This window comes from Cynocephalus volans, chromosome 17 (assembly GCF_027409185.1).
Source record: "Cynocephalus volans isolate mCynVol1 chromosome 17, mCynVol1.pri, whole genome shotgun sequence".
In the NCBI taxonomy this organism is placed as follows: domain Eukaryota; kingdom Metazoa; phylum Chordata; class Mammalia; order Dermoptera; family Cynocephalidae; genus Cynocephalus; species Cynocephalus volans.
This window is the reverse complement of record NC_084476.1, coordinates 43,051,073-43,074,486: the sequence shown is the minus strand read 5'-3', so window position 1 is coordinate 43,074,486 and position 23,414 is coordinate 43,051,073. Positions and strand designations below refer to the sequence as shown.

Below are 23,414 nucleotides of genomic sequence, written 5' to 3'. Positions count from 1 at the left end.
CCCTCTATCATTTCCACCATTACTGTGTTCCCCAGAGATAATCATTGTTAATGGTTCGGATTGTATCTTTTCAAGTCTTTGTTTTATATATTATATACATAAAATGTATATATAAAAATCTACATTAAAATATATATTTTAAAATGGTATCAATATAAAAATCTACATTTAAAAATATATGTGTAATTATTTTTAAATGGTATCAACCTATATACTGCTTTGTTTTTTTCATATAACATGTCTTGGATATATTTCCGTGTATTTCTGTGTTGGTATGGTCTATCACATCTTTTATAAAGTCTACAGAGTCTCAGAGGATAAGACTTCAATATTTAAAAAACACAAAGCTGCATTTTACTGCTTACTTGAGTAAAGAGAGCTTTGCTAGCCAGTCACTTCAAGTCGAGCGTACTGCTGATCTTACATAGGCTTTTGAGAAACATGAAGCTCAGTAATTACTGGATACAGTCATGGTGGTTTGACATCAGTTGTGTAAGCACAGTTATTTGGGTAAGAAAGTTATTAATTGGTTGGTATTCACAGGTGAGTTCATTGAAATGTGTTCCTTCTTGGCTGGCTTTCATAAACATGGGGCTGTCACTGATATGGCTTCCAAAAACGTGGTTACTGAAACAAGTTGTTTAAGTGGATTTAAAATTGGTTCTTTTGGGGGGCCGGCCCGTGGCTCACTTGGGAGAGTGTGGTGCTGATAACACCAAGGCCACAGGTTTGGATACCTATATAGGGATGGCCAGTTAGCTGTCTTGGGAGAGCATGGTGCTGACAACACTAAGTCAAGGGTTAAGATCCCCTTACCGGTCATCTTTTTAAAAAAAAAAAAAAAAATTGGTTCTTCTGGTTCCACAGCTATAGAAATGTCAGGCATTAATTAAGCAATTTTAAACTGGTTTTGGTGACTACTTGTTATGGTTATAGGACAGTCTTTTGCTGCTAGATTGTGAACTCCTCCTTATACTTGGGGAGATCAAAGATTGTCCATATCTTTACCTCTGTTGTTGATTCTTCTTGAAGATGAGTTTTAATCTTTTTCTCCCTGAAAGTGAGGTCTGATTTTGAGTTCATGTGTCCATAAGCATCTTCATCCCTTCATCCTAAGTATGAATCATTTTTCCCAACATTAGTTGAATCTTTTCCCTATTTATTCGAAATGTTGGCTTTTATTTTCTGAATAAACTGTTCTATCTATATCATTGATCTGCCTGTTCATGTGTCATATGCTCTTTTAATTATTATAGCTTTGTAATATGCTTTTCTATCCCCCAGGGTAAATCCTTCCCCATTATTTTTTTATCAAAAATGTTATTATGTTTATATATTTTTACTTTCACATGAACTTTATAATCGCCTTGCCAAGTTCTATCATGTTTAGTTTACTTGATTAATAGTGGCACCTATTGCATCATAATGGTAAGATTATGCTGGTTATGCAAAGCATTTTAACACTTTAAAAAAATAATTTCCATAATATGAAAATTTCCGTATTATGAAAGTAGAAATAGGAGTATAATAAACTCCTATGTATCTATCACTCAGTTTCCATAATTAACTCATGGCAAATTTTGTTTTATCTATAGCCTATCCACTTTCCCTCCCCATTATTTTGTAACTGATTTCATACATTGTATCATTTCACTTGTATTTCATAATGTATTTCCTCCTTTATTCGTGTGTGTGTGTGTGTGTGTGTGTGTGTGTGTGTGTGGCTGATACTGAGATCCGAACTCTTGACCTTGGTCTTAAAACACAGCCCTCTAACCAGCTGAGATAACCTGCCTGCCCATTAGAATATATTTCTAAAATATGTTCTTATTTTTTTAAATTAATTTTTTATTTTTATTTTTTTTAATATACAGTGTGGTTGATTATTGTGGCCAATTACCAAAACCTCCCTCCCCCTCCCTCTCTCCCCTCCCTCCCCCTCCCTCTCCCCCTCCCTCTTCCCCCCTTACCTCTTTCCCCCCCTTCCCTCTTTCCCCCCTCTCCTCTCTCCCTCCCAACAATGTCTTTTCTGTTTGCTTGTCATATAAACTTTAAGGAATTGTAATTGTTATGTGCTCCCCCCCCCCCCGTTTTTTGTGTATTTATTTATTTATTTTTAACTCCCACCAATAAGTGAGAACATGTGATATTTCTCTTTCTGTGCCTGACTCGTTTCACTTAATATAATTCTCTTTAGGTCCATCCATGTTGTTGCAAATGGCAGTATTTCATTCTTTTTTTATAGCAGAGTAGTATTCCGTTGTGTAAATATACCACATTTTCTGCATCCACTCATCTGAAGATGGACATTTGGGCTGGTTCCAACTCTTAGCTATTGTAAAGAGTACTGCAATGAACATGGGGAACAGGTATACCTTTGACTTGATGATTTCCATTCCTCTGGGTATATTCCCAGCAGTGGGATAGTTGGGGCATATGGTAGATCTGCAGTTGTTTGAGGAACCTCCATACCATTTTCCATAGAGGCTGCACCATTTTGCAGTCCCACCAGCAGTGTAAGAGAGTTCCTTTTTCTCCGTAACCTCACCAGCATTTATCATTCACAGTCTTTTGGATATTAGCCATCCTAACTGGGGTGAGATGGTATCTCCGTGTGGTTTTGATTTGCATTTCCCAAATGCTGAGTGATGTTGAGCATTTATTCATATGTCTGTTGGCCATTCATATATCTTCCTTTGAGAAATGCCTGTTTAGCTCTTTTGCCCATTTTTTAATTGGGTTGCTTGTTTTTTTTCTTATATAGTTGTTTGAGTTCCTTGTGTATTATGGATATTAATCCTTTGTCAGATGTATATTTTGCACATATTTTCTACCACTCTGTTGGTTGTCTTTTAACTCTGTTAATTATTTCTTTGGCTGTGCAGAAGCTCTTTAGTTTGATATAATCCCATTTGTTTATTTTTCCTTTGGTTGCCCGTGCTTTGGGGGATGTATTCATGAAGTCTGTGTCCAGTCCTACTTCCTGAAGTTTTTCTCTTATGTTTTCTTTAAGAAGTTTTATTGTTTCAGAGTGTATATTTAATTCTTTAATCCATTTTGAGTTGATATTAGTATATGGTGAGGGGTATGGGTCTAGTTTCATTCAGCACCATTTGCTGAAGAGGCAGTCTGTTCCCCAGTGTATAGGCTTGATGCCTTTGTCAAAGATCAGATGGCTGTAGGTGTGTGGGTTGATTTCTTGATTCTCTATTCCATGACCAGTGTGTCTGTTTTTATGCCAGTACCATGCTGTTTTCGTTGTTATAGCTTTGTAGTATAGTTTAAAGTCAGGTAGTGTTATGTTTCCAGCTTTATTTTTTTTGCTCAGCTTTGATTTAGCTATGAGTGGTCTTTTGTTATTTCATATAAATGTCTGGATAGTTCTTTCCATTTCTGAGAAAAATGTCATGGGAATTTTGATGGAGATTGCATTGAATGTGTATATCACTTTGGGTAGTATGGACATTTTCACTATGTTGATTCTTCCAATCCAAGATTCTTGTATCCGCTCTAATTTCTCTCAGCAGTGGTTTGTAGTTCTCATTATAGAGATTTTTCACATCTTTGGTTAATTCAGTTCCTAAGTATTTTATTTTTTTGGTGGCTATTGTAAATGGGCAGGCTTTCTTGATTTCTCTTTCTGCATGTTCACTATTGGAGAATAGAAATGCTACTGATTTTTGTGTATTGATTTTGTATCCTGCTACTTTGCTGAAATCATATATCAATTCCAAGAGTTTTTTTGTAGAGGTTTAGGCCGTTCGATATGTAGGATCATGTCATCTGCAAAGAGGGACAGTTTGACTTCATCTTTTCCAATCTGGATGCCCTTTATTTCCTTCTCTTCTCTGATTACTCTGGCTAGTACTTCCAACACTATGTTGAGTAGGAGTGGTGAGAATGGGCATCCTTGTCTAGTTCCTGTTCTTAAAGGAAAAGCTTTCAGCTTTTCCCCATTCAGGATGATATTGGCAGTGGGTTTATCATATATGGCTTTAATTATGTTGAGATAATTTCCATCTATACCTAACTTATAGAGGGTCTTTGTCATGAATGAATGTTGAATTTTATCAAATGCTTTTTCAGCATCTATAGAGATGATCATATGGTCCTTGTGTTTGATTTTATTAATATGGTGTATCACATTTATTGATTTGCGTATGTTGTACCAGCCTTGCATCCCTGGGATAAATCCTGCTTGATCGTGGTGTATAATTTTGTGTATGTGTTGCTGTATTCTGTTAGCTAGTATTTTATTGAGGATTTTTGCATCTATGTTAATCAAGGATATTGGCCTGTAGTTTTCTTTTCTAGTTGTATCTTTACCTGGTTTTGGTATCAGGGTGATGTTTGCTTCTTAAAATGAGTTTGGGAGATTTGCCTCTGTTTCAATCTTTTGGAATAGTTTGTAAAGGATTGGTGTCAATTCCTCTTTGAGTGTTTGGTAAAATTCTTCTGTGAATCCATCTGGTCCTGGACTTTTCTTTGTTGGGAGCCTTCTGATAACAGCTTCAATCTCCTTTATTGTTATTGGTCTGTTCAGATTTTCTACATCTTCTTGGCGCAGTTTTGGTAGCTTGTGTGTGTCCAGAAATTTATCCATTTCCTCCAGATTTTCAAGTTTGTTGTCATATAGTTGTTTATAGTAGTCTCGAGTGATTCCTTGTATTTCAGATGTATTAGTTGTAATATCACCTTTTTCATTTCTAATTTTTGTTATTTGGATCTTCTCTCTTTTTAGTTAGTCTTGGTAAAGGTTTGTCAATTTTATTTATCTTTTCAAAAAACCAACTTTTTGAGTCATTGATCTTTTGTATTGTTTTCTGGGTTTCAGTTTCATTAAGTTCTGCTCTGATCTTAATGATTTCTTTCCGTCTTCTAACTTTGGGTTTGGATTGTTCTTGTTTTTCTAGTTCTTTAAGGTGAAGTGTTAGGTTGTTCACTTGCCATCTTTCCATTCTTCTGAAGTAAGCATTTAATGCGATAAATTTCCCCCTTAGTACTGCTTTTGCAGTATCCCACAGGTTTTGGTATGATGTATCATTAGTTTCAATAAATTTTTTGATTTCCTGCTTGATTTCATCTTGGACCCATATGTCATTAAGTAGAATGCTGTTTAATTTCCGTGCATTTGTATCGTTTCCAGAATTTCTTTTGTTATTGATTTCTAATTTTAATCCATTATGGTCTGAGAAAATGCATGGAATAATTCCAATTTTTTTAAATTCGTTGGGACTTGATTCGTGACCTAACATGTGATCTATCCTGGAGAATGATCCATGTGCTGATGAGAAGAATGAATATTCTGAGGTTGTTGGATGGAATGTTCTGTAGATATCTGCCAAGTCCAATTGGTCTAGTGTGTTGTTTAGATCTTGTGTTTCTCTGCTGATTCTTTGCCTAGATGATCTGTCCAATATTGACAGTGGGGTGTTCAGGTCCCCTGCTATTATGGTATTAGTTTCTGTTTCCTTCTTTAGGTTAATAGAGTTTGTTTTATAAATCTGGCTGCTCCAATATTGGGTGCGTACATATTTATGATTATTATGTCTTCTTGATGGATCAATCCTTTTATCATTATGTAGTGGCCTTGATTATCTCTTTTTATGGTTTTTAGTTTAAAGTCTGTTTTATCAGATATAAGAATAGCTACTCCAGCTCGTTTTTCTTCTCTGTTTGCAAGGTAAATCTTTTTCCATCCTTTCACTCTTAGTCTATGTGATTCTTTATGGGTAAGGTGGGTCTCTTGAAGGCAGCATATAGTTGGGTCCTCCTTTTTTATTCCAGTCAGCCAGTCTTTGTCCTTTGATTGGGGCCTTTTACATTAAGGGTTGTTTTCAATAAAATATGTTTTTTAAAACTAATATTTTTACAGCTGAAAGGTTTCTAATTCCTTAATATCCAGTCAGTGTTTACATTTCCCTTGTTCTTATAAATTTACAGTTTGTTCAGATCACACCGTGAGATTATACTAGGATTGAGAAAGGGTGAGAGCAAGTTTACTAATTTACTAGACTTTAATTTCTTTTCTCTTCAGTTATTTTGGAAATTACTTTAAAATTTATTAATGCTCCTGAATACAATGAAAATTATTTAACCTAAAATTATGTATATTGCGATCAGTTTTTGAAAGTTCTTTTAAAATTTGTATATGATCCTCCTGATGACTGTCTACAGTTAGTGTTTTCTATCAGTTTATACAAAAAGAAAATTGAAATGTAAAGATTTAAATGATTTGCCTTCTGTCAGAGGGCTACTAGAGAGTTCCAGGGCTTACAAGCCAGGACCTCTGATTCCAGTATCATCCTTCTTCTTTTTCTTTAAAAATAGTTTTATAGTTCTATGAATATAATTGAAGTGGTATGAAGTCTCATATTAAAATATTTACATGCTAGTTATATCTTGTAATTTGCTTTATTTCATAAAATATCAAAAAGCAAGTAAAATTTAGTGATGAGTTGGATTTTGTTTCCTGATACTTGACTGTATTTATATTTGTGAAGAGATAATTATTTCATATATATATGTATATATATGTTGATCTACAGTTATCTGAATTACTGGTGTGTATAGTTACCTAGTTATATTCAATATGTACAGAGAATTTAGATAATTGTAGATGAGCCTATACAAGGGTACTTCAAAAAGCTTGTGGAAAAATAGAATTAAATGATAATGTAAATCTTTCCGTGAACTTTTTGAAGACTCCTTCTACATATGAAATAATATGTTTAAATTAGTAATAAAGTTCTCAAAAATAAGTAATTAGTAGAGATAAAACTGCATAATCTATAGCAGGATACTGCCCTGGCTTTTATCTTCAGCTAAATAATTTAGGATTGCAAATTCCACTGAAGGAGTTCTTACATTTTGAAAAGCCTTACTGTACTACCCCATGTTGCCTCTTCCAGTTGTAATGTAAGCGTAATTTAGGCATGATCCTTTAAAAAATCAATCAGGAGTAGTTTTAACTTAATCTTTGACTTCATTCTGGAGGTTTTACTTTTTAAAAATTGTATGTAGGTAAATAGGGTTCATGGTACAGATTTTTTTTGTTTCGTTTTTTTTAAAAGATGACCAGTAAGGGGATCTTAACCCTTGACTTGATGTTGTCAGCACCACGTTCTCACCTATATAGGGATCCAAACCCATGGCCTTGGTATTATCAGCACCACACTCTCCCAAGTGAGCCACGGGCTGGCCCTAAGGTACAGGTTGTTAAAGCTGAAAGTTCAATAATAAATCCTTCAAAATATTAGTAGATGCTTAGAGAAAATAAGGAAACCCAATTAGCAGTACTAACTGTCTAGCTCTTTTACCTGCCCATAATCTTGCCTCCTGGGCCAATTGTTGAGCTAGGGCTGGGTCTGGAGCTCACAGACCTGTCAAGCCCATTCACAGACTGGGTCACAAACCCTTCTGGGTTCCCAGACTCCTCCACACCAGGTTGGGTCACCAGACCCCTCACGCGCAGGTCTATGAGCTAGATAACTGGCAAACAGGTCCTTGTAAGGTGTAGGTTGGAGAGGTTGGAGAGGTTGGAGAGCATGGCCTCGTACAACGGACGCCCAAGGCGCTTAATACCAGCCAAGTCACAGCACCCTGCATGTGCACTAACTCCACCCACCCACACACAATTTGCTTACAAAGAAGGTGCCGCAACACCCCCAACCAGGCCTAACACAAGGGGGCCTGATTAAATTATTCTATTTTCCCAACAATCCACCCCTTCAGGGTCCCTCGCCCTGCAATCTATGAGTCTTCCGCAGTGTTCCTTTAGCAAGGATAAATGACCCTTACATTTACATAACCTATTGTTCCTTCAATATGCCTTAAGGCTTATGGTTCTGTCCTTTTAACTAGTAGCCACATATGTCCCATTAGTAGTCACCATTGGTGTGATCCTCCGTGGGAATCCTGCAGTCATACTGATTGGCAGTTCAATGCATATTCAGTAGGCTGACACATTGATCACGTGACTCTGGTGCTGTGCAGTGCCTGCAGCCAGAACAATATGGGCAAAAAGACAGAAGAATTATTGGTACCAGTAGGGGAAGTTCTCACCCCTCTGGCAAGATACATGCCAGTTTGCCATCCTGAGAAAAGATGGTTGCAGGAATAGGTATCTTACCTGGCTTATGATACCATATTTTATATGCTAACACTGTTGGATCTGTAGGTTCTACATGTAACAGTATAGGGGAACTCATAATGGGCCATAATGATAATATAAATGTGCCTTTTGGAAGAGAGCACTTATCTGTCCCAGGCCATGTTACCTTTATTTGAGGAGGCCAGGTACTTATCACCCAAGGTGAAACTTGCAAGTCCTCCTCTAATCGTTTTCCCCAAGGCCCTATTAAACCTACCCAGTATATATGGGGGACTTTTATTCTCCAAGACCATTCCCATTGTACTGTCTGTTCCTGTTGCAAGCAGGTTGGGGCCGGTAAGAGAATATTTCCATTCTTGCCATATTCTGGCTCCAAAAGCTTATCTTTAGGAGTGATTTGCAGCTGTATAGATCCTGCAGCCCTATACAACAGAGCTTCCGCTGTAGAGGGTCTGCCCTTGCAGGGTCTCTCATTTAGAATCCTGACTGTTGGACATAACTGCTGTGCCCACCCCTTCAGGGATGGGGGTTTGGTAGATAGCCTTATTCCCTTTTTTAAAAGAACGTTGTACCGTTCAATCATTCCCACTGCCTGGGGATGATATGGCACATGTAACTTCTACTGAATGGACAACTGGGAGGCCCACCTCTGAACCCTATGTCCAGTAAAGTAGGTTCCATTCTCACTCTCTATAACTACAGGCCGACCATAAATAGCTGTAAGACTATTCAATGCCTTCACAGTGTTCACCTGGTCTGGGCCTTGCAAGGCCATACAAACAGAAGACCAGTATCCATGTCAACAGCTGTGAAGATGTATCTGAAATTCTCTGACCTTGGCAAGTCCACTTGCCATCGAGTCAGGGGCAGCCTTCCTTGAGTTATTTGCCCATCTTTATGGGGTACCCACCAGGGGTGTGGACTCTCTTGAGCACATCCTGGACAAGCACGACAGGCATTCACTACATCTTCCCAATTTATAGGCAAGGCCTATCTTTGAGTTGCTGTCCACATGGCTTTACTGCCAGCATGCTGCATTCATCAATGTAACCACTGGGCTACATCAGTAGGTGGGACTCTCTCCAGCTGTCTCACCTTAGGCAAGGCATCGGCTTCATCATTTCCTGGACTGGCTAAGGGGAAGTGTCCTGTGACATGGAAAAGAGTTACTTCTTTCTCATGCCCCAATTCCCATAACTCTTTCCACATGGCTTGTCCCCACAGGGGTTGGTGGCCTACCATCCACCATTGGTACTTCCAAGTAGAAATCCAAAGGGTTAAACCTTTGTACACAGCCCAGCTGTCAGTACAGATGGTTAATGGCCCAGGCTCATTTTTTATTACCATCCATACTGCTCTCCATTCAGCCCATTGACTGCTTTGCCCTGTGCCATTTTCATACCACATGGTATCTGTTAAGGGCTGGACAGCAACAACTGTCCACGATACTGAAGGTCCCATGCTAGAGCCATCTGTATACCAAACTTGCTCTGTGATAGGTCCCTGTCCCTCATGGAAAGGTGTAGCCTACACTTGCATGGGTAAGGGTTGTGCCAAAGTTTCCTTCACGACCTCTACTGGGCCTAGCACAGTTTGCAACTCTTTGGACAGAGGACTTGTTGACACAGTGCTCCTTTGTTCTATATATGCTCCCCATTTAGATAGAGTGGGAGTCCGAGCTACACCCATTTTAGGGTTGGTTGCCCATGTGCGCAGCCAACCTGTTATGGGGTATGTTGTCCTTACTAGGACTTTGGCAGCTCCTGTGATAGTTTCAGTGGCTATCAAGGCAGAATACATAGCTGCTGACTGCTTTTCTGTGAGGGTGTAGCGCACTTCAGTGCTCTTCCAGAGCTGAGACCAGAATCCTACAGGTGTGTACAGTTGGTCTTATCTCTGCCACAACCCCCATCCTAACCCATCCTGGGTTATATGAATGTCTAACTCAAAATGCTTAGTGGGGTCAGCCACTTGTAAAGCCTGTACTTCCTGTATTGCCCTTTTTGTAGCCCGGTAGGCTTGTTTTACTTCCTCAGTCCAATCCCAGAGGGCTCCTTTCTTTCTTAATGCATACAGTGGGCATGCCATTTGGGCCATATGGGGTACAAAAGCTCTCCAATACCCCTAAATTCCCAAATATGTCTGTAGCTGAGCTACAGTTGTGGGTCAAGAGTATGCCTGTATCTTATCTATAATAGCTTCTGGGATGACCCTCATCTTAACCTGACCTGACTACTCCTAGGAATTTGACTGACAGCCCAGGTCCTTGCACTTTGGCTGTGTTCACGGCCTATCCACATTGTTCCAAATGACTTAACAGCATTGGAGCTTCCTGGGTTAAATCTGCAAGAGAATCAGAGGTTAGTAACACATCATCAATGTAGTGAAACGTTGTAACCATGCTGGGCCTATTCCACTTGGCTAGGTCCCCAGCCACCAAACCATGACAGATGGTTGGGCTATGCAGATAACCTTGGGGCAATACTTGAAAGGTCCATTGTCTTCCTTCCCAGGTGAAGGAGAACTGATCTTGGCTATTGGCTGAGGTTGGAATAGAGAAAAAAGCATTTGCAAGGTCCAATATATAACTATAAGTTCCCAGCTGAGTCATCAGCTGATCCATCAAGTTGTGAGCTGAAGGCACAGCTGCATGCAAAGGAGGCACTATTATGTTTAGTTCTCGATAATCTACGGTCATTCTCCAGGTACCATCATACCGGAGCATTAAATGGGCTATGAGCCGGACAAATAATGCCAGCTTTCTCCAGTTCCAATATAGTAGCAATTATCTCTGCATGTCCTCCTGGTTGGTGATACTGCTTTACATCACACGTCTTGGCTTGGGTAACACCTGTGGGTCATGTTTAGCATATCCTCATAACACAGGCTTTACTGTCCGTATTCACAGCCGAAACTCTCCAACTGTTTGCAGGTGCAAACCATATAGTACATCCATTCCCAAGATGTATTCAGCTATAGAAGATATATATACAGTATATATATTAGGAGGTAATCTCCCTATGCCCAGTGGTAATGACACAGCTTTGACTTCAATTGTATTTCCTCCATAGCCATCTATATGAACTGTGGCCCCTGGAAATTTATCTGGATTGCCATATATGAGGCTACATTCTGCACCTGTATCCACCAATGCCAAAACATGCTGCACACATGTCCTTGATCAGTATATTGCCAATTCAACATGAGGCCTCTAGTCCTGGCCTGCTCCCTAGTCAAAATGGAACAGTTCATCCACCTCCTCAGGAGCAACCAAAAAAGTCCTTTAAATCCACTGAGCATACCTTGCTACCTGTTTCTGGACATTTGGTAAAATGCTGTTCAGGGAGCAATTGCTGCCACAGAGCAAACAGAACTGCATTTGGCTGCCGGTTAATTTTCTTTTTATCAGCCCCCGCTGCAAGCAAGTTAAGCCACATCTGCTTATGGCTAGTCTTGCTTGATCCCTTCAGGATAAAATCCTGAGCATTACTTGGGGGTTTGGTCTTAGCCACTTTTTGGACCCCTTTTGCTAGTCTTCTGTCCTCTACCCAAGCCAGCTGTCATGGTCGTTACCTCATGTATCGGATGACCAATGTATGGGGCCAGTATCACCATCAGTGACCCAAAGGACGTTGACAGGGCATTTTGCAGCACTGTGTCTCATGCTACCTGTAAAGTTTTCATTGTCCGGGCCACGAGTGTTCACATTAAACATGGACTGCTGCATCCCCAGCTCTTGAATTATTTGGACCAACTCTGCATACATTTGCCATTTACTAACAATCTTGGGCAGTTCTCCAGCATTTGCCCACACAGTTCGGGCAGCTGCATTCACCCGGTCCATTAATTACCTTGCCCTTGTGCATGTCTGTGGCTATTCTGTAGCTGCAGCCTCAGGAACAGGTGCATGGTGGTGGAGGCCAATTTTTCCACCTCCTCACCAGAGTACATCACACTATCCACCCCTAGGTCCCATAACTGAAATAGCTGAGCAGCCACGGTCTCCCTATGTTTCTGCCTGACTGTCCCCCCAAGTCAGTCAGTTCAGCCTGGGTATACAGGACATAGGTGGTGAACTGGGTCATCTGTGGATCGCCCACCAGTTGTCTGTCTGGTCCCATAGGCTGATCGCGTCTCAATTTCTTGTGCACAACAGGTCATGCCTGGAGACACATGGTTTCCCCCAGCTCACCACTGGGTTGGTCATCTTTCCTGGTGTGAGAGGCAGGAGTGGCCAGTTGCTGCATGTCGTCCTCCAGGACATTTATCTGTGCTTCCAACAACTCTGCTTTCTGCCACCAATCTCGATCAATTCGCAGCATAATAAGCAATAGCCAGGCTCTAGTCAGCAGAAAAGTGGCCACCGGGCACCACGAGCTCAAGGACAGCCACATTTCCTCCCCCTCCCAAGGGATTTTGTGTTGTAGTAGTCTATGCTGCCTTGCAGTACAGGGTGCAGCAACCAGATCCCAGTCAACAGGAAGGTGGCCATAGGACAGAGCATATTCACAAGTAGCCACATTTCCTCCTCCTTCCAAGGGCTTTCGACTTCTGTACCTGCTCAGAATCCTGCCAACTACGCCAATTGTCACTCTCTTTTACCTGCCTATAATCCTGCGGACTATGCCAATTGTTGAGCTCTTTTACCTGCCTGTAATCCAGCTGACTGAGCCAATTGTTGAGCTAGGGCTGATTCTGGAGCTCACAGATCCCTCAAGCCCATTCACAGACTGGGTCACAAATCCCTCACATGCCACGCTGGGTCACCAGACCCCTCACATGCAGGTCTATGAGGTAGGTAACTGGCAAACAAGTCCTTGGAAGCTATAGGTTGGAGAGCATGGCCGCATGTGGCAGATCCCTGAGGCACTAAATGCCACCAAGTCGCAGCACCACGCATGCGCACTAACTACACACACACATACACACACACACACACTCACACAATTTGCTTACAAAGAATGTACCGCACCACCCCCAACCGGGCCTAAGGTGAGGGGGCCTGATTATTCTATTTTCCCAACACTAACTAATCAGTATTTATTAATTAATATTTAAGTAAGAAAATGGGTAGGTTTGCTAAGGCTGCGGAATCCAACTTCTTCAGGTTGGTAAGAATATCTCCAGTTGTCTTTTCTGAACTGGTAGTAGTATAAACAAGGCAGGTAGGTAAAAGAGATAAAACAGTGAAAATGAGCTGTCTATAAAAAGGGATTTTTTAAAGGAAGGCTTCATAACTCCTCCTGCCTATTTAATTTATATTTTTAAAGAAAACTCATATATCTTTTATGTGTAAAGCGTAGTTCTAACATTTTATAAGCATTAACTTATTTAATCCAAGCCATTTAATAAGTACTGTTAGCACCATTTTACTGATGAGGAAGCTGAAATACAAGTAATTGCTGAAAATAGCAGCAAATGAGTGGCAGAGTCAGGTATCCTGACATCCTTACCAACATCTTTTATTATCTTTTTAACTATAGTTTTCCCAGTAGATGTGAAGTGTTATTTCATTGTGGTTTTGATATGTGTTTCCCTGATGGCTGTTAATATTGAACATTTCTCTATGTGCTTATTGGCCATTTGTATATCTTTGGAGAAATATATTCAGATCCTTTGCCTGTTTTTGAATTGAGTTATTTCTCCTTTTTATTGAGTTGCAAGCATTCTTTATATATGCTGGATGTACAACATATACCAGATACATATTTTCTTCCATTCTCTGGGTTATCTTCATTTTCTTTATTGCATCTTTTGAAGCACAAAAGTTTTTAATTTTAATCGTGTCCAGTTTAACTATTTTTACTTTTGTTCCTTGTGCTTTTGGTGTCATATCTAAGAAACTATTGACTAGTCCAAGTTTATGTAGATTTACACCTATGTTTTCTTGTAAGAGTTTTGTAGTTTTCATTCTTATCTTTGGGTCCATTTTGAGTTCATTTTTGTATATGGTGTGAAGTAGGAGTCCAAATTAATTCTTTTGCACGTGAATATCCAATTTTCTCAGTGCCCCCCCCCCCTTTTTTTTGGCGGCTGGTGGGTATGGGAATCTGAACCCTTGACCTTGGTATTATCAGCACCACAGTCTAACCAAGTGAGCTAACTCTCAGTAACATTTGTTGAAAAGACTCCTCCCACCCCTTTGAATTGTTCTGATACACTTGTTGAAAATAAATTGATCATAAATGTGAGGGTTTATTTCTGTACTCCTAATTTTATTCTATTGATTTATACATCTGTGGTCTTTATGCTAATACCAGACTGTCTTGATTACTGTAGATTAGTAATAAGTTTTGAAATTGCAACGTGTGAGTCATCCAACTATGTTGTTTTCAAAAATTTTTTTGACTATTCTGAGTCCCGTGAATTTCTGTATGAATTTTAGTAGCAGCTTTTTCAATTCTGAAAAAAAAGGCAGGCAGGGTTTTCATAGGATTACATTGACTCCATAGATCAGTTTGGGGAGGATTGTCATCTCAACAATATTGTCTTGCAACCCATGAACATGCAGTATCTTTCCATTTATTTCAACAATCTTTTTTACTTTCCATAGTATAAGTTTTGAATTTCTTTTGTTAAATCTGTTGCTAAGTATTTATTCTTTCTGAAGCTATTCTAAGTGGAATTGTTTTCTTAGTTTCATTTTTGATTTGTTCAGTGCTACTATACAGAAATATAATTAATGCTTTTACTTGTATATTGATCTTATATCCTACAATCTTACTGAACTTATTAGTTCTAATAGTTTTTTTTTTTTTTTTTAAAGATGACCGGTAAGAGAATCTTAACCCTTGACTTGGTGTTGGTAGCACCACACTCTCCGAAGTGAGCTAACCGGCCATCCCTATATAGGTATCTGAACCCATGGCCTAGGTGTTATCAGCACCACACTGTCCCAAGTGAGCCACGGGCCGGCCCCTAATAGTTTTGTTTTTAAAATAGGATGTCCTTTATCATGTTCAGGAATTTTTCTTATATTCTTGTTTCGTTGGCTTTTTTAACACAAAGGGGTATTGAATTAATTTTTGAGTTATTTTCTTAGTGGTTACCCTAGGGATTATGGTTAACATCCTAACTTAAACCATCTAGTTCAAATTAATACCAACTTAATTTTAGTAGTATACAAAAAGTTTGTTTCTATAATAGCTCTGTTCCCTCCCCCTTTCTTTGTTCTATTATTGTCATACAAATTGTGTCTTTATATATTTTGTGCTCATAAATGCAAATTTATAATTATATTTTTATGTGATTGTTTTTTAAATCAGATAGGAGAAAAAAGTTACAACCAAAAAAATACATTTGTATTTTCTCTTATGTTTACCTATGTCCTCTTTCTTCATGTTTATTTGGGGTTTTTTTGTTTGTTTTTTGGGGGGGTGGCTGGCTGTTATGGACATCCAAACCTATGACATTGGTGTTAAAAGGCTGTGCTCTAACCAGCTGAGATAATCAGCCAGTCCCATCTTTCTTCATGTTGTTTTGTGTACTAAATGTCCTTTTATTTCAGCCTAAAGAAATTCCTTTAGTATTTCTTGTAGGGAAGGTCTGCTAGTTACAGATTCTTTCGGTTTTTGTTTATTTGCCTTCATTTATGAAAAATGGCTTTGCTGGATGTAGAATTCTTGGTTGATAGGTTGTTTTTCTTTCAACACTTAGAATATGTCATTCCACTGCCTCGTGGCTTCCTGGTTTCTGATGAGAAATCAGCTATTTATCTTATTGAGGATCCCTTGTATGTAACGTATTGCTTCTCTCCTGCAGCTTTCCAGATTCTGTCTTTGGCTAGCTATCAGCAGTGTGATTATGATGTGCTTACGTGTGGATCTGTGTGTTTATTCTGCTTGGAGTTTGTTGAGCTTCTTGAATGTAATGGTTAATGTTTTTCATCAAATTTGGGACATTTTCAGCCACTATTTCTTCATATATTCTTTGCGCTTCTTTGTTTCTTTCATCTCCTGGGATTCTCAGTGTGCATTGTTAGTGAGAATGAAGATGTCTCACGTATCTCTGTTTATTGTTTTTTATTTCTGTTCCTCCAACTGGATGATTTTTTTCCTTTTTTTTTTTTTTGACAGCTGGCCAGTATGGGGAACTAAACCTTGACCTTGGTGTTATAAGGCTGTGCTCTCACCGACTGAGATAACCAGGAAGCCCTGAATAATTTAAATTGACCTGTCTTCAAGCTTACTAATTCTTTCTTCCATTTGCTCAAATCTGTTGTTTAGCCCCTCTAGCACATTTTTTATTTTAGTTATGTTGTACTTCACAACTTCAGAATTTCCATGTGGATTTTTAAAAATGATTTATCTCTTTATACAGCTGGCTGTTAGCTCAGTTGGTTAGAGCACAGTCTTGTAACACCAAGATCAAGGATTTGGATCCCCTTACTGGCCAGCTGCCCCCAAATAAACAAACAGATAAAAGTCAAAACAGTAACTTCAAGCTATCTAGAAATTAAAGAAACATTTCAAGTCACTTATCTCTTTATCGATATTCTCTGTTTAATGACACATTGTTCTTATGCGTTCCTTTAGTTCTTTAGCCATGGTTTCCTTTAGTCCTTTGAAATATTTAAAGTAGCCAATTTAAAGTCTTTGTCTAGTAAATTCAACATCGGGGCCTCCAGTTTCTATTGATTGCTTTTTCACTCTGTGTATGGACCATGTCTTTTCATGTCTTCATGTCTTTTCCTGTCTTGTCATATTTTCTTGAAAACGGGATATTTAAATAATATACTGTGGTTCAGTAAACTGGTTTAAATAATACCGTGGTCAGATTTTCCCCTTCCCTGGGGTTTGGTTTGGTTTGGTTTGGTTGTTGTTGCTATCTATTGTAATTGTTGTTTGCTTACTTAGTGACTTTTCTTACCTAATTCTGTAATGTCTATATGTCTTGTCATGTGTGGCCAGTAAATTCTTTACTTGGTTAGCTTAGTGATTAGTTAATGATTGAACAGAGATTTCCTTAATTTCTTGGAACCAGTTAGTTGGGCTTTGTGGAGGGGCTCTGTGTGTGTATTGGGGTAAACTTATAACACTCAGCCAGGGAGTTGCAAACTCTGTATTAACCTTCACTTCCTGCTTGTGCAGATCCTTAAGTTAAGCCTGAAGTGTGAGCTTAGGGCCTTCTCGTGTCTTTCCTGGGCATGCATATAGCCCTGGGCGTGTACACAACCCTACACGTTGGCATGGTCTTCTAGATTCATAGGAATTTGTCAGAGCTTTTCAAAGCTCTAATGGACATTTAATACCCCAGATTTTCCTCTTAAGTTTTTTGGCTGGTCTGTTATTTTATCTGTTTTCCACTGCCTCAGACAGCTTTGAAGTTAAACAATTGCCAGCCATTGTTTTCAACTAGTGCTGCCAGGGAAATCATTTTCACATTGGCTGTGCTTCAAATCCTGTCAAATACAGACACCCTTGCAAGTGGGGTCTTCTAAGGGAACCACCAGAAAGAACTGTCAAATAATGACAGTTCTCTGTGAGTAGGACTTTGAAGAAGTTTCAGCCTATTCTGTTCCCACCAGTGCCTGCCAGGTTACTGGTTTCCACTCTGAATGTGAGCTGTTTGTTTAAAAGCTCCTGCAGGACTGGAAAGTAGGGGATTGGACTGTAGGATAAGTTAAAATCACAAAGTTTGCTGTTCTTATTGAGGTTCAGCCATTTTTCTTGAGTACATGCTCCCTGAATTGTTGCAAGCCTTTGGTTATTTTCTAGAATTCTGAAATGTTGATCCTTACAATCTTTGGCAATTTTCTCATTGCTTTTATGGAATAGATCATTTTTGAGGGTTCTTTCTCTGGATTTCTTCATATTTGAAATATGGGAGACTGCCAAGGACATTCACTACTTCAGTATTTATAATAGCAAAAAAATGAGAAACAACCGAAATGCCTAAAAATAAGAAAATATTTTAAAAAATGATTCATCTATATATACATATGATGGAATATTATGCAGACACTACTAATCATACATGTAGAGAATATTTTATGACATGAGAAAATGTTCATGGTATGTTACAGGTGCAAAAAGCAGTACAAAATACAGTATGTTCAAATTTTTAAAAATAAGTTGTGTAAAGAAATGTGCATATGTGTGAAATGAAAAACTACTACAGGGAGCTACATCAAAATGTGAGCATTTAAGGGCTGGACAGTTAGCTCAGTTGGTTAGAGCATGGTGTTGATAACACTAAGATCAAGAGTTTGGATCCCCATACTGGCCAGCTGTACCCCCGCCCCCCCCAAATTAGTATTTATTGTTGATAAGATGGTGGTTAAATTATGTGAATAAAAAAATATGTTCTGTATTCTGTACCCTGAGATTATATTAATTTTTTTGTTATGAAAATAAAATATAGTAATGGGCATACCTGTACATAGTACTGTTTTTCACTCAGGTGAGTTAAATTAAAAATTATATAGCTGTGAGTTTTGGTGATTTAACATAGACTTTTTATAAGTATTTGAAGGGATGCTACAAGAACATGCTCATAACCCTGACTGAGGATAACAAAGTATGTATGAACTATTTTAATCTCAAGAGTCTATTCTTTAGAAAGTGGCTTTCTCTAGGATATAATAGGGCAAATTATTAGGCAGATGAATAAATTGTAGTCTTGTTTATTAGCATGTCATTTTTTTTCTTTTCAGGCGCATATTAAATTTCCTATTGACTACCCATATTCACCACCTACCTTCAGATTCTTGACCAAAATGTGGCACCCCAACATTTATGAGGTAAGAGACATCCATTATAAATTTCTCTGAAGATTTTTCAGATTAATACTTTAAAATGGGCTGTATATCTCAGTATACTGTGATACTTATACTCTAGCCACAGAGAAATATTCATGATTCTGCACTTTTAGTTAGAAGTCCCTGGTTTAATTATTTAAGATCGAGGGTAATTCTATAATACCCAGTGTATATTCTAGTTAAAGATCGACAATTTAAACCTTTACTGCTCATTCCTAAGGTTATAATGCACATGTGTTAACATTTGCATTTTTAAAATTTAGTAAAATCATATAAATTTATTTGTGTACCTATCCTCTAACTTCACAGCAAGGGTCACCTGTTGCTATGATCAGAGATTCCACTTTTTGGGGGGATTTATCCTACTACAGTTGGACTGGCCTCCTTTCAGGAGTTGCTGCTGAGCATTTGAGAGCCTCTTTTGGAATAAATCCAAGGTGAGGTTCTTCTACTGGACAAGTCCACATTCCTGGGGGAAGCATTTCAAGTTTTATTGATGAAACATGCATAGCTTTGGGTTAATCCATAAGTACGCTAAAATAATGCTTATGTTTCTCATGATTATATGTTATGTCAGAGCCTGCTAATATATCCTTTGAGGCCACTCTTTACCATTCTGTAAATTTTTTTTTCTAAATAGACTATTTTAGGTTCACAGCAAAATTGAGCATAAGGTATAGAGATTTTCTATGTACCTTCTACCCCCACACATTCATAGCCTCCCCCATTATTAACATCTCCCACCAAAGTAGTACATTTGTTATAATTGATGACCCTTCACTGACACAGCATTATCACCTAATGTCCATAGTTTACATTTGGGTTCACTCTTGGTGTTATACATTCTGTGGTTTTGGACAAATGTATAATGACATGGATTTCCCATTAGAGTATCATATACAGTAGTTTAACTGCCTGACAGATCCACTGTGCTTCATCTGTTCATCATCCCTCCTTCCTTCATAATCCCTGGCAACCACTGATCTTTTTACTGCGTTCATAGTTTTGCTTTTTCCAGAATGTCATGTAGTCAGAATCACACGGTATGTAGCCTTTTCAGATTGTCTTCTTTCACTTAATAATATGCATTCAGGTTTCCTCCATGTATTTTCATAGCTTATTGGCTCGTTTCTTTTTAGTGCTGAATAATATTCCATTGTCTGTATTTACTCCAGTTTATCCGTTCATCTACTGAAGGACATCTTGGGTGCTTCCATGTTTTGGCAGTTTTGGATAAAGTTGCTATAAACGTCCATGTGCAGATCTTTGTGTGGACATAAGTTTCCAGCTCCTTTGAGTTAATACCCAGGAGCATGATAGCTGGATGGTATGGTAAGAGTATGTTTAGTTTTGTGAGAAACCACCAAACTGTCTTCCACAGTGGCTATACCATCTTGCATTCCTTTTTACAATGATCTTTTCATATGATTATTTGCCACCTGTGAGTCTTCTTTGGTGAGGTGTCTGTTAAGATATTTGGCCCATTTTTTACTTGGGTTGTTTATTTTCTTATTGTTGACTTTTAAGAATTCTTTTTATATTTTATGTAACAGTTCAGTATCCAGATAATGTCTTTTGGAAATGTTTGCTCCCAGTCTGTGGCTTGTTCTCATTCTCTTGACACATTGTCTTTTGCATTTCACAAAGCAGAAAAGTCATTGCCAAACCCAAGGTTATCTAAGATTTTCTTCTATGTTATCGTCCAGGAGCTTTATAGTTTTGTATTTTTACATTTAGGTATGTGCTCATATTTTTACATGTGGACAGTTAGAGCAACATTTATTGAAAAGACTACCTTTGCATCATTGTATTGTCTTCACTGCTTTATCTAAGTTCATTTGACTGTATGTAAGTCTATTTCTGGGCTCTCTATTCTGTACTGCAGCCTTACTATAATTGCTTATTAGTTCCTGGTGTTATTTGATCCACTCTTTTGGATTTTCTATGTAGACAATCATGTCATCTGCAAATAAAGTCAGTTTTATTTCTTCCTTAACAGTTGGTATACTTTTTATTTCCTCTTCTTGTCTTATTGCATTAGGTTGGTTGAAAAGAAATGGTGAGGGGGGACATCCTGACTTGTTGCTTTTTTGGGGGTTGTGGTTGGCCTGTATAGGGATTTGAACCTTTAACCTTGGTGTTACAACACTGAGTTCTAACCAACTGAGCTAATGGAAATATACTTTTACAGGAAGACTGTAAAACATCATGAATATGTTGATTCTTCTTTTTTTATTTTATTTTTGGGCAGCTGACTGGTATGGAGATCCAAACCCTTGATGGTGGTGTTGTAACACCGTGCTCTAACCAGTGTTGTTTCTCCTCATAGTGGGAAAGTTTCTAGTTACTCACTATTAATTATGATGTTAGCTGTAGGTTTTTTGTAGATGTTTATCAAGTTGAGGGAGTTCCCTTCTCTTTGTAATGTGCTGAGATTTTTTTGTTTTCGATCATGAATGGATGTTGGATTTTGTCAAATGCCTTTTCTGTATCTATTGATATGATTGTGTTGTTTTTCTTCTTTAGCCTGTTGGTGCAATGGATTGCTTTAACTGAATTTCAAATTTCTTTTTTTTATTGAATCAATTGATTATACATGTTTTTGGGATCTAATGTTGACATCTGTTGATCAAAACAATATTACTAGTGTGTATATTGTTACAAATTGTACTTCTTCTTTATACCCCTTGTCCAATTTCTCCCTATACCCCTCTCCCTCCCCGCTCCCACCACTGTGATTTTCAAATTTCTGGTCAGCCTTGCATACCTGAATAAATTCTAGTTGGTCATAGTGTGTAATTCTTTTTATACATTATTGGATTATATTTGCTAATATTTTGTGGAGGATTTTTTTCATCTGTGTTCTTTAAACATATTGGTGTATAGTTTTCTTTTCTTATAATTTCCTTGTCTGGTTTTGGTATTGGGGTAATGTTGGCCTCATAGAATGTTAGGAAGTATTCCCTCTTTTTCTATCTTCTGGAAAAGGCTGTAGAGAGTGGTATAATTTCTTCCTTAAGTATTTGATAAAATTCACCAGTGAACCCATCTGGGCCTGGTGCTTTCTGTTTTGGAAGGTTATTAATTATTGGCTTAATTTCTTTAATTGATATAGACCTATTCTAGTTGTCTATTTGTTCTTGTGTGAGTTTTGGCAGACATCTTTCAAAAAATTGGTCCATTTCATTTGGTTTATCAAATTTGTGGCATAGAGTTATTCATAATATTCCTTTGTTATCCTTTCCATGGGATCTATAGTGATGTTCCCTTCATTTCTGGTATTAGTTATTTGTATCTTCTCTGTTTTTTTTAGTTTTCCAAGCTAGATGCTTATTACTTTATTGATCTTTTCAAAGAATCAGAATTTGGTTTTTAAAATTGTTCTCTATTGATTTCCTGTCCTCAATTTCATTCGTTGCTGCTCTGATTTTTATTATTGCTTTTTGTTCTGCTCTTTGAATTCAATTTGCTCATTTCCTAGTTTCTTAAGGCAAAAGCTGAAGTTGATTTTATATATATTTTTTTGTAAGACATGCATTCAGTGATATAATTTTCCTTGTAAGCATTGCTTTCACTACATCTCACAAATTTGATATGTTGTATTTTCATTTTCATTTAGTTCAAAGCATTTTTTAATGTCTTATGAGATTTCTTCTTTGCCTCATATATTATTTAGAAGTGTATTGTTTAAGCTCTAAATGTTTTGGTATTTTCCAGTTATTTTTCTGTTTTTAATTTCTAGCTTAATTCCATTGTGGTCTGAGAGTAGACATTGTATGATTTCTATCTTTAAAAATTTGTTAAGGAATGTTTTGTGGCCCAGAATGTGGTCTATCTTGGTATAAGTTCCATGTGAGCTTGAGAAGAATGTGTAATCTGCTCTTGCTGTATGAAGTAGTCTATAGGTGTCCATTATATCCAGTTGATGGTACTGTTGAGTTCAATTATGTCTTTACTGGTTTTTTGGCTTCTGGATTTGTCCATTTCTGGATGGCTGGCAGTGGCCAGAGTTGGGTGCTTGCCTTCTCTCACTTGAAAGACCAGAGTGGGCAAGAGCTGTGTGTTTCCCTTCTCTTAAGGTCATTTAGGCTCTGATATAACCAAAGCAGGTTAGGCTCTTGTTAACCTTTTCTGGTTAAGTAATTTCTTGTTAACAAGAACAGAATACTCTGACTTATTTCAAAATGGTTTCTTTTTCCCTCCTCCTGTAAGAAGCATGAGGGGATTCTTTACTGGTAATCACTGTGAAAACCGGTAGAACTCACATAAAATGTGGGGGGAACAAATCACTGAAGGGGCTGGAGTTTTTTACTCTGAGGTTTTCCTATACCGGGCCTCCAGCAATTTATCAATTGTAGTTTAGGTTTTCATACCCTGAGCCTGATTCCTTCAGAATTTTCTGCTCCTGGATTTCTGCTCTGGTAAGATGTAATTCTCTGTATCTACCTGTCTGTTCAATTTGGGGGATAGCAGTTTGCCTGTGACCTCATTTCTCTTATGGATCTTAGAAGAGTTGGTTTTTCAGTTTTTTCATCTTTTTAC

The 23,414-nt window shown here is 38.0% G+C and overlaps 1 protein-coding gene across 1 annotated transcript in view; it reads left to right on the top strand.

The window, feature by feature from the left end:
- Positions 1-23,414, top strand: part of UBE2R2 (ubiquitin conjugating enzyme E2 R2) — a 105,424-nt gene that overhangs the window by 49,418 nt on the left and 32,592 nt on the right. Inside the window, exon 2 of the mRNA XM_063081823.1 lies at positions 18,768-18,854. Within this exon, the coding sequence (XP_062937893.1) occupies positions 18,768-18,854 (87 nt within the window). The remainder of the gene's footprint in view (positions 1-18,767; positions 18,855-23,414) is intronic.